General features: G+C 45.0%; 1 protein-coding gene across 12 annotated transcripts; it reads left to right on the plus strand.

Moving 5' to 3' along the window:
- Window positions 1–1,494: 1,494 nt before the first annotated feature.
- Window positions 1,495–6,382, plus strand: LOC112885920 (pentatricopeptide repeat-containing protein At3g46610-like). Of its 12 annotated transcripts, XR_003227297.1 has the most exons (5): window positions 1,495–1,715; window positions 1,796–3,731; window positions 4,344–4,427; window positions 5,721–5,803; window positions 5,889–6,382. XR_003227297.1 is itself a non-coding variant. In XM_025951622.1 (3 exons), exons 1-3 carry the CDS (start codon window positions 1,554–1,556, stop codon window positions 4,345–4,347), a joined length of 1,980 nt encoding a protein of 659 aa, XP_025807407.1. In that variant the 5' UTR covers window positions 1,495–1,553; the 3' UTR covers window positions 4,348–6,382. The 12 variants fall into 12 exon arrangements, 3 of the variants coding, with proteins under 3 accessions (XP_025807407.1, XP_025807408.1, XP_025807406.1); XR_003227295.1 differs by having other exon boundaries at window positions 4,344–5,803; XR_003227296.1 differs by having other exon boundaries at window positions 5,721–6,382.
- Window positions 6,383–16,845: the final 10,463 nt, after the last annotated feature.

Raw genomic sequence — 16,845 nt, forward strand, 5'->3', positions numbered from 1 at the left:
TCTGATCTGTAACCATCAGGTTGATAAAGTACTATGAGATAAGAATAAATGACATTATTGCGGGAGTTTTCAACTTTGCTCTGTAGTAAACATGGAGATGAAATCTAGGAATTCAATGCAAATGTGGAGAATGGTTTATACATGCATATGGATTACTCCCTCCGTCCCTAAAAACTGCAACTCTCGCTTCCTAAGAATTCAAATAATTTCAAGTTTGATCAACTTTATACAAAATAATATCAATATTTATCTTACAAAATAAGTATCATTATATTAATCATGTAATATATTTTTCATACTAAATCAATTTGGAGACATAAATGTTAGTAAATTTTTATATAAATTTGGTTAAATTTGAAACTGTTTAACTCCTCGAAAAGCAAGAGTTGCATTCTTTTTGGAACGGAGGGAGTATTGGATATACAAAGTTTAGATCAAACGCGACAAGTTATATATTTATAATTGGTTCAAACATATCATAGCAAGGTAGCGGGTAGAGCTATTGTTTCTTTTAATTTGTCTGAAACAATAGATATGTTGTTTCGTGGCACTGTAAAACTGATTTTGGTTTTAAAGCAACACAATGAAAAGGGTGTTAATTACTCCTGAAACTCTAAAGAAAAGTAACACGAAAGCGAATGGTGGCATCACATCTGGTTGGTAAGTTCAACGGTTTGACCAAAAGATGTCCATCTTCCTCAATCCCCACCAACAACCGTACCCCACCTGAGCTGGCTCCACCCATAAATATTGCCACCATCCAAGAAGGGTACGCCACCTCCCAAGAAGGGTAGTAATGGTAAAATATAACTTTCATCGTTTTTTTAAAAAAAGAATAGATCTTTAGTGTCATGCTTTTTAATACCCGATGTAAACTAATTTCTAATTACTATGTTACCACCCAATGTCAAAGGATGATTACTTGTACATCTTTCAAATATTTTCCTAAGTTTTAAATTAATAAATAAAAAATAGCCATTCCAAATCCTATAGTGTTGCTGCAACTTTAGACTTCATCCCCCTAGCCCATGGCATTTCTAAATGTCAGAAATCAATTCTTGTTTCGCGGCGCGTTTCTTAAAGCCAGGAGGCGCAATAATAATGATTATAGTAAGTTCTTTTTTTTTCTACAGAGTGTTCTTTATCTATTGTATCTGTAGCAATTTTTCATCCACCTTATCATATGACTCAAATGCTTTTTGTGTAGTCGCATATGATTCAAATACTATTGTATTTTATATGAGCATAGTGGTGTTGTACATGTGCTCATATATTTAGCACGACTAACGAGGCACTCAGCATTTTGGCGTTTGCACGTGGATCAAATTATTGCTTAGAAATGTAACTTTTTCCAAAGTAATAAAAGTCTCTCTTCTCCTGGAAAAAAAATATGTGACACTATCTCTCCCTGGACGAGCCAAGCTCGACTATGTTGACACCCGACAGAGGTCACTCGAGTGCCACGGAGGCAGCATCGGCTGCAACCACAAACAGATAGCCTTCCCCTTCAGCGGCCACGACCACGAGTGCCCGGACGCCCGCCACCCGTTGCCATGGCCTCCTCCCTGGCCGCCTTCCACTCCGCAGCCGGCCACGTCCCCCGCCCTCGCAGGCAGCAGGGCGCCGCCCACGGGCGCGCCTTCTCCATCCTCCAGCTGCTCCACCTTCCGCCGGAGCCGCTGCCCCGCCGCCGCTCCCGAAGGGTCGCCGCTGAGGTACGCCTGGACTCTATGCGGACTCAAAAACGGACCTTTGCTTCGGAGATGTGACGTGTCCCGTTCTAGGACCTTCGCAGTTCGCGACTGGCGGCGCTGGCACCACCACCGGCGATGGCGGCGGCGGCAGGACGAGGGGAGTCGTGGGCGTCGACGTTGCCGCGGTCGCTGCTGTGCTGCGTGAGGCCAGAACGGCTGATGACGTGGAGCTTCTGGTGAATGGTATCTTGGAAGGCGGCGCCGGCGAGGGCGGCCTCCTGCCCCTCCAAGTGTACACCACCGTGATTCGGGGGCTCGGCAAGGAGAACTGCCTGGACGCCGCGTTCGCCGTCGTCGAGCATCTCAAACGGAGAGGGGTCAGGCTCAACCAATTCCTTTACAACTGCCTCCTCGGCGCTGTCAAGAACTGCGGCGAGTTCGGGCGGATTGAGGGTGTTCTCGCTGACATGGAAGCGCAGGGAATCTCCCCAAACATTGTGACCTTCAACACCCTGATGTCCGTCTATGTTCAACAGGGCAAGACGGACGATGTCTTCAGGGTGTACGCCGAAATTGAAGGCCGGGGACTCGTGCCGACTGCAGCAACATACTCCACTCTGATGTCAGCCTACAAGAAGGCCGGGGATGCGTTTGCAGCCATCAAGTTCTTTGTCATGCTCAGGGAGAGGTACAAGAAGGGTGAGTTGGTGGGGAACCATGACAATTGGGAGCAGGAGTTTGTCAAGTTTGAGAAGCTTACTGTCCGGGTGTGTTACATGTCAATGCGACGGTCTCTTGTCAGTGGGCAGAATCCGGTCGGTGAGGTGTTGAAGGTTCTCCTTGCCATGGATGAAGCAGGTGTGAGGCCAGAAAGAAGCGATTATGAGAGGCTTGTCTGGGCGTGCACTGGGGAGGAACATTACGCCATTGGCAAGGAGCTGTATCAGAGGATTCGTGAGCGTGATGGGGAGATAAGCCTGTCGGTCTGCAACCATCTGATTTGGCTGATGGGCAAGTCTAAGAAATGGTGGGCAGCTCTTGAGATTTATGAGGATTTGTTGGAGAAAGGGCCGAAGCAGAACAATTTGTCTTATGAGCTGATCATGTCACATTTCAACATTCTGCTGAATGCTGCAAAGAGAAGGGGAACTTGGAGGTGGGCTGTTAGGCTGCTTAACAAGATGCAAGAGAAGGGCTTGAAGCCTGGAAGCAAAGAGTGGAATGCAGTTCTACTTGCATGTTCAAGGGCTTCTGAAACATCGGCCGCAGTGGATATCTTCAAGAAAATGGTAGAGGAAGGGTTGAAACCAGATATAGTTTCCTATGGAGCACTGCTGAGTGCACTTGAGAAAGGCAAGCTATATGATGAGGCCCTGAGAGTCTGGGAACACATGTGCAAAGTTGGTGTTAAGCCAAACCTGTATGCATATACAATTTTGGTTTCAATTTACATTGGTAAGGGCAATCATGCTATGGTAGATACTGTTCTTCACGATATGGTGTCAACACAGATTGAGCCAACAGTTGTAACCTTCAACGCAATAATCAGCGCATGTGTGAGGAATAATATGGGTGGCACTGCTTTTGAGTGGTTTCACAGGATGAAAATGCGGAGCATTGAGCCAAATGAAATTACGTATCAGATGTTGATTGAAGCTCTTGTACAAGATGGTAAACCAAGGCTTGCCTACGAGATGTACAAGAGGGCTTGCAGCCAAGGTCTTGAACTTCCTGCAAAGTCATATGACACTGTAATGGAGGCATGTAAAGCTTATGGTTCCCTCATAGATCTAACTACTTTGGGTCTTCGCCCTACGAAAAGGGAGGAACCCATCAGGTTAGAGGATAACTTTTCGAGTTTTTCTCAAATCAAGGAGCTGCCTAACAGTACTCAACATTTTGGAGGCACTGGAATGTATGGATTTTTTAGATACAGAATGGCAAGACCATAATTATAGCATGCTACCACTCCCTTGTATAGTTGTCTTCACCCTCAAAAACCTATTCAACATTAAAAAAAGGGTCACTGACATATTTGTAAGTTCCCAAAATTGTAAAAATTATTACATTAGCATTTTTTATTCCACTTATGTTAGAGTAGGTCTTTTAAAATATGTTTAAGTAATTATCTTTTGTTTTCTGCTGTAGTTCAAAGTTTACTCATTAATCTGTTAACCCCATACTTAGTGTTAACAAATATTTGAAAACACATCATATGCTTCTTTTTAAAATTTGCATGGAGATATCTGTGTAAATAGTTTGCTGATCCAAACAGTAGTTAACTTTACTAAATTATCAAATTTAGTACATAAGCATTTTTTTTCATTCCTCTTATGTTAGAGTGGATCTTTTAAGCTTATGTTTAAGAAATTATTTTGCTTCTCTATTGTAGTCCAAAATTTATTCGATTGATCTGTTGATTTGTCCCCACACTTAGAGTTAACAATTATTTGAAAACGCATCATATGCTTTTTCTTACTTGCATGCAGACCATGTAAATTTCTATGCAAACTGTATTTAAATTTGTATCACGTTATCTTTACTATATCACTAGTAAGATATAGGGGCCCTGCAAAACAAAAACAGTCAAAATCTAAAGGCCTTGCTTTGCAATTTGAAGCGTTGAACCTTATCCCCAACTCTGTTCAGGTAATAGGAGTTACTATGAAACGACCCACTGCCTTCTGATGGTTTCACCAAGTTTCCTATGGGATCTGAAACTTGAAACCAAAGGTTTGTTATTGTCGTGCTGTCTTTTGCAGTTTTCCATTAAATTCATTTCTGTGTTCCACGTTGAATTGCATATGCCGAACTGTCCCAAGTCGCCTAGTGTCCAAGACTCCAGGTTACACTCAATCACCCTCCCACATACAGTTTCTATGTCAGGTTTTGCTCTGGTGAATCTCCCGTGTCCAGCTTCAGTACTTCCCTTCATGAACTACAAATTTTATGAATACAATTGTACACCTTTTAACTTCTGCATACAACTAATGTCTTATTTTTATTTTTTTGGTTTGTTACATGACATTTTACATTTGGTGGTAATGTTTGAAATCCCATGATTAATAACAAAGACAAAGACCTGATAACTGATATGGACTATTCAGGGCAAAACCTGATATGGCCTTCCCTGAAATGGAAGCATGTAAAGCTTATGGTTCCCTCATAGATCTAACTACTTTGGGTCCTCACCCTAGAAAAGGGAGGAACCCATCATGTTAGAGAATAACTTTTCGAGTTTTTCTCAAATCAAGGAGCTGCCTAACAGTACTCAACATTTTGGAGGCACTGGAATGTATGGAATTTTTAGATACAAAATGGCAAGACCATGATTGTAGCATGCTACTACTCCCTTGTATAGTTGTCTTCACCCTCCAAAACCTATTCAACATTAAAAAAAAAGGGTTATTGACATATTTTTAAGTTCCCCAAATTGTAAAAGTTAGTACATTAGCATTTTTTTATTCCTCTTATGTTAGAGTAGGTGTTTTAAACTTTGTTTAAGTAATTATTTTTCTTGTCTGCTGTAGTTCAAACTTTACTGCATTAATCTGTTAACCCCCATACTTAATGGTAACAATTATTTGAAAAACACCATATGCTTCTTTTTTTAAGTTTGCATGCATATATTTGTGTAAGTAGTTTGCTGATCCAAACAGTAGTTAACTTTCCTAAATTATTAAATTTGGTACATTAGCATTTTTTTCATTCTTCTTATGTTAATATGGATCTTTAAGCAATTATTTTGCCTGTCTACCATAGTACAAAGTTTATTCGATTCTGTTGATTTATCCCCACACTTAGAGTTAACATGTGTTTGAAAAAGCATCATGTGCTTTTCTTACTTGCATGCAGATATACGTGTCAAAAAAAAAATTGGCCCGAACAGTTGTTACATTTTAATCATGTTAGTTTTAGTATATCACTAGAAAGACATAGGATACTCGCAAAACAAAAGCAGTCTAAAAATCTTCAGGCTTTGCGGTGCAATTTGAAGTGTCGAACCTTATCCCCCACTCTGTTCAGGTAATAGGAGTTACTACGAAACGACCCACTGCCTTCTGATGGTTTCACCTAGTTTCCTGTGGATCTGAAACTTGAAATCAAGGGTTTGTTACTGTCGTGCACTCGTGCTGTCTTTTGCAGTTTTCCACTAAATTCATTTCTGTGTTCCACGTTGAATTGCATATGCAGAACTGTCCCAAGTCGAACATACCATCCACATTGGGTTTGCGGCTCATGCCCAAGACTCCAGGTTACACTAAATCACCCTCCCCCATAGGCCAGTTTCTATGTCAGGTTTTGCTCTGGTGAATCTCCCGTGTCCAGCTTTACTACTTCCCTTAATGAACGACAAATTTTATGAATACGATAGTACATCCTTTAACTTCTGCATACAACTAATGTCTTATTTTTATGTTTTTGGTTTGTTACATGACATTTTACATTTGGTGGTAATGTTTGAAATCCCATGATTAATAACAAAGACAAAGATCTGATAACTGATATAGACTATTCAGGGCAAAACCTGATATGGCCTTCCTTGAAGTTATTATTGCAGGGAAAGCACAACTATATTTTGTACAACCTCCGGTTGGATTTTATTTGTGGTCCGGACCGGATAGGTTGGTTTACTAAGGATTGATTTTTGTTGGAATGACAAATAAATGCGACCGGCAGTAGTACAATACTATGTGAGCAGTTGAGCCCCTTCTGATAGTCATTTTTAAGCGTAAAGAAAGCCTAATTGAGTATTATATTAATCACTATTGCCTTTTACTACCAGTTCGCTGTATTAATCTGTGATACAAATTTGTTTGGGTCATTTTTCATCTACTACTTGGTGGGCCTGAGGCAATTCGGTATGCAGTGCCATAATGGCAGCTATCTTGATGATGCGCAAAAATCAGGTGCTGCAGAAAAATGCTACAACTTGAAATTTGTGTACACATAAATTTAGATGTTACAATTGCAAAAAAAAAATTGTTCTTTACTAATTTGCATCGCTACCATATCATTTCTGACTATTTTGATGTTGGTCTTTTGCTTCGGTGCCCTGAATTGCAATTGAGTTGAGTTAGTTCTAACTTCTAACATGTCACGACAGGAGTGACATGTTTTTATTTTAATAGATTACTCATTTCAAAGATCTCAGGTGCAAGAAACAATATTGCACTCCCAAAATTGAGACACTAGGCAAGTTAAACAATCTGGATTTTCTAAGTACTCCCCTCTGTTTTTGTACAATTTAGTTCTCCCCTCTGTTTTTAAAATATACGATGTTTAGGAAGTCCTAATAATAGCTCTGTTTTTAAATATGCTTATACCGGAAAAACCAATAAACCAAATTGACAACAACAAAGCCATACAGGCTTTATACAAAAGCCGCGGCCTGGAGAGCAGCACATTGCCAATAGCTGGGAACACAACCCCGCAGGATATTAAGTTACTAACAATGTTGACAACATTAGAAGCATATGATGATAAGACACTAATTCTACTTCGACTCTGCTAAAGAACTGGACAATCCACAATAATCCCTTCCAGGTAGGCTGTGGAAGCATATGATCCACGAACATCTCTCTGCGCAGAATTTCAGAAGGAAAAAATTGGAACAGAAATTGAAAAGGCGAAGATGAAGGACATGGACCGATATGCAATTTCACGAGGTATACAAAAACTATATTATTCAGGTAACCACGACAGACTGATTTGCAACACGCACCAGGAACTGCAAAGATGCAATGTGATTGGCCTGAAGAACTCCTTACTGAAGCCGCGCTCACTCGCCCAGTGAAGACAGTAGGCCGCCCAGCTTCGACCGTCCCATGATCGAGCGTACCCTGAAGGAAAAACTAGGCTCGCTTCGGGATTGGCTCGAGTGCTTGTCCCGTTCTTCGGCCTTTCTGAGGAGTCGTCGATCTCCGCAGGGTATATATTACGGTTTCAGGATCCTTCAGGACTCCTGTGCACCTTCCGTGCGATAGAAACTCATGGAATCGCTAAAGCCCACTACAGCCCAGCAGCGGCCCACTGGGCACAGCAGCGCGCACAGGCAAGCAGTAATCATGCTGACGAATGACGATAGTCTTGTTGCAGCGCCGGAAGGAGGCTCAGGTCAGTCGTGCATGTACCTTTGATTATTTTTATTATTTATACTTCCTTTTGTTTTTTTTAGTTTGTAATAGCAGATTCAACATTATTGTTATAGCTGGATCAACATTTTGAAAAACTTCTTCAACATTTTTAAAAAATATTAAAACCGTATATTATAAATGTTGAAATGATAAAAATGTTGAATTAGTATATTGAAATGTTGAAATATTAAAATTTAGAAATTTAGATCACATACTGGATTTCATTTTGTTGCATTAATTCTGAGAAATACCGTGGCTCAAATGGATTTAAAATTGGATGCATGGTTTAAGATAAAACAGCATTTGAAGCTTGAATTTGTTTAGCATCCCACCCACCACCCTATAGCTGTACATCGGGCCGGGCCGGCCCGGCCCGACTCTTACATGGGCCGTGCCAATCTATAAAATGCCAGCCCGGCCCAGCACAATTACACTAACGGGCCGTGCCGTGCCGCCCATCGGGCTGGCTTCTCGGCCCATGGCACGGCCCATTTAGCACGACAGCCCACTAGACCCATTAGGTCTGTCGGGGCTTTACAGCCCGCTCATCCAACACATGATTTAATTATTTAAACAACAGAATAGAAGATGTATATAGAAAATTTCAAACATACAGCACTCAACTCAACCAGAAAATATTACACAAATACACAGTCAAACCGTCCAAAATAGATCACCAAATAGTTTAAGTGATACAAATTGCCCAATTCAGTTGTGGGTTGCCTTAATGTTTGGCTGCCTCATTAAAAACCTTTCTAAGTAAAAACTCATATCAACTACATGAGAAAACCTTAGAAAGGAAAAGAGTACAGCCAACAACCCACTCTCAGTTGGGCTTAAGACGGCGCTTCGTCGATGTACAAGTCCTCGAATCCAGAGAGAAGCTCCTCATTCTCCAAGTCATGCTGCTGCCGAGATGCTCCAAACTCCCAGTCCTTCAAACATGAAAGCATCTCCACCATCTCGCATGTCAAGCTTCGACGCCGCTCTTCAATTACCCTGCCAACAAGAGAAAAGGTAGATTCTGAACTAATCGTAGACACAGGAACCGTCATAATATCTTTAGCAAGGATAGATAGTACCGGGTATAAGCGCCTGTGATCACGCCACCAGCTCAAAATGTTAAAGTCATCATCAAAATCAGAAATAGGATCACTATCAAGATATGATGACAACTCAGATGACTGAGAGGCAAGCAGGGGGGTTGTAGCAGTAGCAAATGTAGGTGAAAGTGAAGCAGATGCATTAGTACAAGATGATGGGGCTGAACCTCCACCAACTGCATCAGAACCAAAAATCTTCCCCCAAACTTTCCTCTTCTTTCCAGCAGTATTAATTTGAGGTTGACGATGCGACTGAATGTTACCAAATTTCTGCTCATACTTAGCAAACACTTTAGAAAGCTCAACACGAACAGATTCATAATACCAATAGTAATCATGATTGGTAAGCTGCGAAATAAGAGAGAGTGCCTTATGAAAGCGTCTAATCTTAGCCCTAGGGTCAAGAATAAAAGCAAATGAATACAACATAGGAATAGTCCTCCAGTACTTAAACAACTTAGCTTTCATAGGCAGTATAGACTCCATAAGCAAAGGATCATTCTCATATTTATTCAGATGAGTAGCAATCTCAATAATATGATGCAACATGATAGGAGCAGTGGGATAGTAAACACCAGACATCTCAACGGTAGACTCATAGAACAATTCAAGAAATGAAAGCAGAGTTTCAGCAACATACCAATGATCTTCAGTGAGAAGGGTCTGACCCATAGCCTGCTTATAGTGAGTATGGATAAAAACAGAGAAGGTGAAGAAGGTGCTTTAACATGAGATAAGTGGAGTTCCATCTCACATCCATGTCCAAGCCAAACTTTCTAGGACGGACACCCATAGCAATACAATAAGATTTGTATGCAGCAATCCTTTGATTAGATGAATTCAAGAAAGATATGGTAGTTCTGAATGCTTCAAGATAAGGTTTCAAACGCTTCAAACCAGATTTAACAATCAAGTTTATAATATGACATGCACATCTTTGATGCAAGAAAACAGAACCAATGTATCCAGAGAATTTAGGAGTCAAAGAAGTCATGGCATTAGCATTAGCAGATGCATTGTCAAGAGTAAAAGAGAAGATCTTATCAGTCAACTTCCACTCATCAAGCACAAAACCAATTCGCTCAGCAATATTAGAACCAGAATGAGAACAATCTATAAGACGCAAGCCAAGCAACCTCTTCTCTAGTTCCCAATTAGAAATAAAAAAATGAGCAACCACACTAAGATAATCCTCCTTAGCATTACCATTCCAAATATCAGATGTAATTGCAACAGAAGAACATGCATTTAAACAGTCCATAAGCAAAGTACGAGATTGATTGAAAAGCTTAGCAACATCTCTAGTGGTTGTCTGCCTAGAAATAGGGGCAAACCTAGGATTATGAGCACGTTTGATATAATCAACGAAAGCATTATATGCACCAATGCCAAGAGGCAGATCTAACCTAGCAATCATATGACATAATTCAGTACGAGCAAACTCAGCATTGTACTCCCAATTTCTAAGAGAACCATCAGAACTAAACTGAAGCACAGATTGAGACCTTGCAAAATGATCAGCCTTCTTACTACATGAAGCAAGATGCCTAATTAAATGACCAGTACCATTAGTAGAAACACCAGTAAGAACTTTCTTGCAGAGGGTGCATTTAGCACCAGAACATACCCTCTTACATTCACCTCCTCAGAGATCTCCTCGAAGTTGTTCCAAACGTGCGAGGTGCGTGCCCTTCTCCTGCCCGGGGTACAGGAGGTGGTGGAGGATGATCCCCTAGGCTCGGGTTGGCCCGCGACCTCGATGAAGAAGCCATCCAGGGGGCCGCGCCCGCGCGGGGGGCCGCCGGGGGGGTGCGGGCCGCGGGGGCGGGGCCGCCGGACGCCGGTGCCCGGGGGCGCGGGGGGCCGCTGGACGTCGGTGCCCGGACCGCCCGACGCCGGTGCCAGGGGCGCGGGGGGCCGCCGGGGGGGGGGCGGGGGGTGGGGCCGCTGGTGGGGCGTGGGGGGCGACGGGGCGGGGCCGAGGGGCCGCCGGGGGGGGGGGGCGGAGGGCCGCCGGTGCCGGGCAGCCGGGGGGCGGGGGCACGGGGGCGGGGCCGCCGGGGGGGCGCGGGCGCCCGGGCGCCCGGGCGTGGCGGCGTGCGGCGGTGCGGGACTGCGGGAGTGCGGGACGGGAGTGTGCGGGTTAGGGTTAGGGTTCTGGGAGTGGGTGGGGGGCCGGCCGCCGGGGGGGGGCGGTTTATATACGACACGGGTTTATTGGGTTGGGCCGTGCCTTATGGGCCTTATCGGGTTGTGACGGGCTGCAATTAACCGGGCCGTGCCGTGCCGCCCATCGGGCTGTCTTCTCGGCCCATGGCATGGCCCGGCCTTTTCTCGAGCCTGGCCCGGCCCATCGTATATCGTGCCGGGCCTCTTTTGGGCCGGGCCAAAATCATCGGGCTGTGTGCCGGCCCATTTAGCCCGGCCCAAATGTACAGCTATACACCACCCTCCACTCAGATCGCAACACGTGTCCCCAATATATTGTTGCTGCGCTTCTCCGTGAACCCGCTCCGCATGCGCAGTTCATGCAAGCTGTGCTCACTTACCTCCAGGTATGATCTCAGCCATCCAATGATATTATACGGATATCAAACAGTGGAAGATGTATTGATTAAAATTTATCGGAAGATGTATAGGAATTCCCCTCCGCTTCTCCTTTCGGTTCCGAGTTAAAAAGTGATCCAAATCGGCGATGGTGTAGCTGCCTGATCTCTAAACTATAGATGACTGGACAAGCGGCACGACGCGACACAGCACAGGCCCGACTAGGCACGCTAAGCTAACCGGGTTCAGACGACACAAAGGTCAGCAAGGGAGGAGAGGAGAAAGGAGCAGATGCTGATCCCGCCACCGCCTACAGCTCGGATCCACCGTCCCCCGCCCGCGCACCGGCCGCCGCATGCCATCCCTCCTCACGTGCCAGACATGTGGGCACTGGAGAGCCAGTGCGGTGGCTGGAAGGAGATGATGGAGATCGAGGGGAGGAAGGAGGCAATGCTGGAGAGCTAGTACGGTTGCTAGAAGGAGATGATGTTGACCGAGGGGAGGAAGGAGGCAATGCTGATTTTTATATGTATACTCTAAGTTTACATGGACCTAGCGGGCCAGCCGGGCTCAACTGTGCCAGCCATTAACTTGCTATGGGGTAAGGGTATGGCCCAAACATGATACGGGTCACAGGCCATGCAGGCCCAGCATGATGCTGACCGGGCTGTGCCGTACTTAGGCAAGACCAAATTTCTGGGCCAGGTCCCGGCCCACGGACCTTTTGGCTGACTGATCCTGTGATGCCTAGAGATGGGTTCCTTCGCTCTCCACTCTACAAGAGATGTAGGATCCTTCGCTTGCAAGCGGGGCGGGTTGTGGGCTTGTGGCTACCCCGCGTCTGCTCAAGCCGCAAGTCCTGTTGCGGGCACATGCGGCTGCCCGCATGGCGCCGCTTGCTTTTTGCGGGCTTTGCGGCAGCCCGCAGGCGCCCCGCGTCCGCTTGCCCCCGTACGGCCGCGTACGTCCGCCTGCCGCACAATTACTCAATTAGCCTTGCTAAACAACATTCCTCCAAATTAAATCATCTCCAAACCTTACAGATCAAAGGCTCAAAGCCACCTCACCGAACTATCCATGAGAAGCTCTTAGCAGAGGCTCCTCTAGCACATCAGGACTAGAGTACGTAGGGGATGAATCGGACCAAGAGGAGCGTCCCTGACTCCTTTCGATCTCGAGGCTGGAGCTGGAACAGCAGGCGAAAGTCTCGACGTGGAGCACAGACGGATCAAACACCCAAGCAGGCGAAAGCCTCGCCGCTATTGTAGGAGTTAGAGGCACACAACGCGGCAGGTTGTGGCGCCGCCGGGTTGTGCGGACTCGCCACGTAACGCCGCTAAAACGATGCGGGCAGAATCGCGGGCTTTGACGGGTTGGCGTCACGGGTCTTTCCAACGGGCTTGCGGCAAAGCCCGCCCCGCTTGCAAGCCTAATCTACCAGCGGATCAGAACTAGGGCAGGAGATTTGCATCTCTTGTCATTACAGGAAAAACAAGTCCTTTCTAGAGCATGAGAAGCTTCATCCCATCAACTAGTGATGCCGTGTATATAGTTCTTGGTCAAAGGGGAAAACGTAAAAATGACGGAATCCTAAAAAATTCTTGAGCAGTGAAATCTATAGGGAGACCTCGACATAAGTTGCTGGCAATCGCACATACCCAGAACTTCGACGTAATACTACGAATAGCAGTGCATAACTGCTACATCTCGTCGGATCTCTACTGTGTTTCTGGCGTTCTGCAAATATTATTCCATTCGGAAACTATGGGATGGTATTAAGGATGCGAATGTCTCGTCGGATCTCTACTGTGTTTCTGGCGTTCTGCAAATATTATTCCATTCGGAAACTATGGGATGGTATTAAGGATGCGAATGACTACCTAATAGTATTTTTTAGCTAATTAATTACGATAGCATACCAGTATAGTTTATTTCTCCTCCCAAATTATTTACGCAGAATACCATTCTAGTTTATTTTGCATCCTAGTTATATATATAATTTTGCATCAGACCTCCGTCCACCTGATGACCCAAATTATATATAATTTGCATCCCTAGATGGCATACTGTGGCAACAATTTAATTTCTTCGTTAATATTAGCTTATAACTAAATTCAAATCATATATATGTTCAGACCTTCCTCGAAAGCCAATATCTCAGTAACTTTTACACGTTCTACAATATCAGTTAGTACACGTTAAATCTAGAGCGGACCTTTGGAGATGAACAATTTCATATGACTGGCAGACTGAGTCAACTTCCTCCTCCTTTTCCAATCTCAAGAAAGCTCGCAACACATTGACAATTAGTTTCTCATGATTAAAAAGAATAATGGCAAATCAGCATTTATACATATGTCCTTCAGAAACTTAATCTTTGCCACTCCAAAATCCAAAGAGTATCCCACGTCGAGAGCTGACCTACTGTTAGAACTGGGAAGAAGTCCACAAAGCATGGGCAGGGTCGTCCTTTGGCTTCACATCCTAGCGGTGCTCTCGGCTATATAAACAGCCACATCGATCACGGTCCATTACCCCAAAACAAACATTCAAGAAAACATGTCCCCGTCGAATTTGACCATCTTGTTCTTCCTTTTTTTTTAAACAGAAGGGGTATTCCCCTACTGGTTATATATTAATTAAAAAGAGGTAAAGAAAAAACCGTCCAAGAACTCAAGACACAAAGAAAGAAACAAAGAAAATCAGAAAAATTACAAAAGGGTTTCTAGCCATTCGTACATCAAAGGTTTTATACTTGCTTTTGCCTTTAGGATAACCAAGGCAAATTCTCTCTTGAAGTGGCTCAAGCAATTGTCACGGTGAGTGTCACACCCCGGGTCATGGGACTACGCACATGACGTACATATTTTAGGATAAAAGATGGAACATGACCCACGCCCTACATCAGCTATAACTACTCGTACCGTAGTAGGACTAGTTCGGAATAGAAGAAAACTACTCGAGTAGCACTCGGGTAGGACTTCTAAGCTCGTATCTGGCTAGAATTTCCATGTAAACTTATCCCCCAAGATTATATAAGGGCGGGCAGGGACCCCCTCGAAACACATCAACATCTAAGGCAGTACAAACCACCATACATGACATAGGATATCACGCTCTCGGCGGCCCAAACTTGTCTAAATCTTGTGTTCCTTGCACTTTCGAGTTTCTGATCTCAGCGACACCCTACCTACAATCTACCACCTCGTGGGTATCCCACGGTTGGCTTGGAGGTTAAACGCCAACATCTGGCGCGCTAGGTAGGGGTGATCATCGATGATCCCTAGGAGAACTTAATGGTATTTTTCAACTTCACCAGTGCCGTGCTTGATGAGGGCACAACATTCACCTTCAGCTTCTGGATCTGCGTCACCAACGGCTTGGGTGGTTTCAACAACCACCTAGCCATCACCAGGAAGCTGGAGGTATCTGCTTCGGCATCCAGTCGCGACATCGACAACCTTGCTGATGATCTCGACGGGATCCGACTTTCCGATCTAATCGGAAGCTACGCAAGTCATATCAGGGCAACCCCTCGCCCACCGATCAACCCTAGTGATCTAATCGCTGAGGTAGATTGGGTGGATGACAACATCGCCAAGTGCATAAGCTCGCGGAAGACGCTCTCCAACGGCCTGATGACCCGACGTCCCCAACCTGGAACCACCTTAAGGCTCCACATCATCTTCTTGTCGCCACCAGCGACATCTTCTCCGGCATCCATCAAGTCAACCAAGGTATCGCGGATTGCATTAGTTTTGCAGAATCTATCCTGTACTGCATCACCCTTAGGGAGCTGGAGGAATTCGACTATGATTTCGATGACTTCATCGGCAAACTCAAAAACCCTATACCAAGTCCAATTCGATCTGAGGCGGTCCCACCCAAGACCCTCTCCGTATTGGAAGAGGACTTGGATCATCTACTACAGCTTGGAGAAGGAGAAGCCACCGCATGTCAGGGGCTGCCGTTTCCGACAACCACTCGGATTTAGCCACTCACGCAACATCTATAATAGGCAACCGCCAGCGTCTGGTAAGGGGACCAACTCGGTCGGGCAGGCTCGAGCATTGGAAGGGTACAAAGCCATCTAAATTTCTTGATCAAACCCACCACGATCCATTATCGACTAGTGAACTCCTATTCCAAGAAGGCAGGCCTCTTGCCTCTTCCGACGATGAAGAGGAAGGCCAGGTTGCGTGGAGTACCAAACGCATTGAACCGGATCGAGAAGTATTCATGATTCACGTCAACAAGGACAGTGAAGGCCTAGAGCATGTCCAGCTAGATGACTATGATGGCGACTACATCTCTGATTTGCTTGACCAAAGCGTGGACGTGATGATGAGTTTTGATGTTACAAACACCATTAAGATAGAAAATGAAGACGACGTCCAGAAGGAACGCCGCAAGCTCAGAAACGCAAGGTGCGCTGAATGCAGGCACCGCGTGGTCGAGCAGCACCAGCGGGGGCAAGGCAACCTCTACGATTGCTCCACAAGCGACCTCCACACCATCATCAACGTTGGTCGGGATACCCGCAATGTCATCATCGCCAGGCAGCAGGAGCGTGAAGAAGTGGAAGCCTACAACCCCACCAACTATCACATCTCCCTCGACTACCCGGATATAACTCGAGAGCGCAAGCCAGAAGCAGGGGAACAATCCACCCAAAGAAAGAGAACCCTCAACTTGAAGAAACGATTCGAGGAGGCTCTGCACAAGCAATATCCATGGCACCTAAAGGGCAGGCATTCCACCTTTGAATGTCAAACCCTCCGAAGGGCTCTAGGAGCTCCACCACTCAACGAAGACTGTGAAGAAAGGCGACGGGACTACCCGAATAATGATTTACTCATAAATTACTACCCGACTCAAGGAGGTTTTCTGAGGGTCTTTTGGGTGTTAAGTTTAACCATTGTTTTTGGAATTATATCTTGAAACAAGGGGTTCTGTAAACCCAAAAGCACCCCTTTTTACCGCTTAGTTAGGGTTGCCATTTAAGTTTTCATTATCTATCGGGTTAATTACGACTTCCTCACTATATTTTCCCAATGAATGTTCAATATACTTAGTACAACTTTTTTTCAGTCGATCTCTTGCCACCTATTCCTTTGGCCACGAGCCTTTTTCACCAACACTCGGGGGCTAAGGATAGGGGCGGTGGGGATGGGCTCGGGAGCGGAGGATGTGATCCAACATCTTCAAGGCTAATCTCAGGGAACCGTGTCACGGCCGAACCATACAACTACCAAAAGTGGTCGCCTCGTTTGGCATTAACTAATGGAACCTGCTAATTAGTCGAACAAAGCATCCATGAGGTTATGCTTCAAACACCTCCAGTAACACTCTGTTTTACTAGTT

This window comes from Panicum hallii, chromosome 3, assembly GCF_002211085.1.
Source record: "Panicum hallii strain FIL2 chromosome 3, PHallii_v3.1, whole genome shotgun sequence".
Taxonomy (NCBI): Eukaryota; Viridiplantae; Streptophyta; class Magnoliopsida; order Poales; family Poaceae; genus Panicum; species Panicum hallii.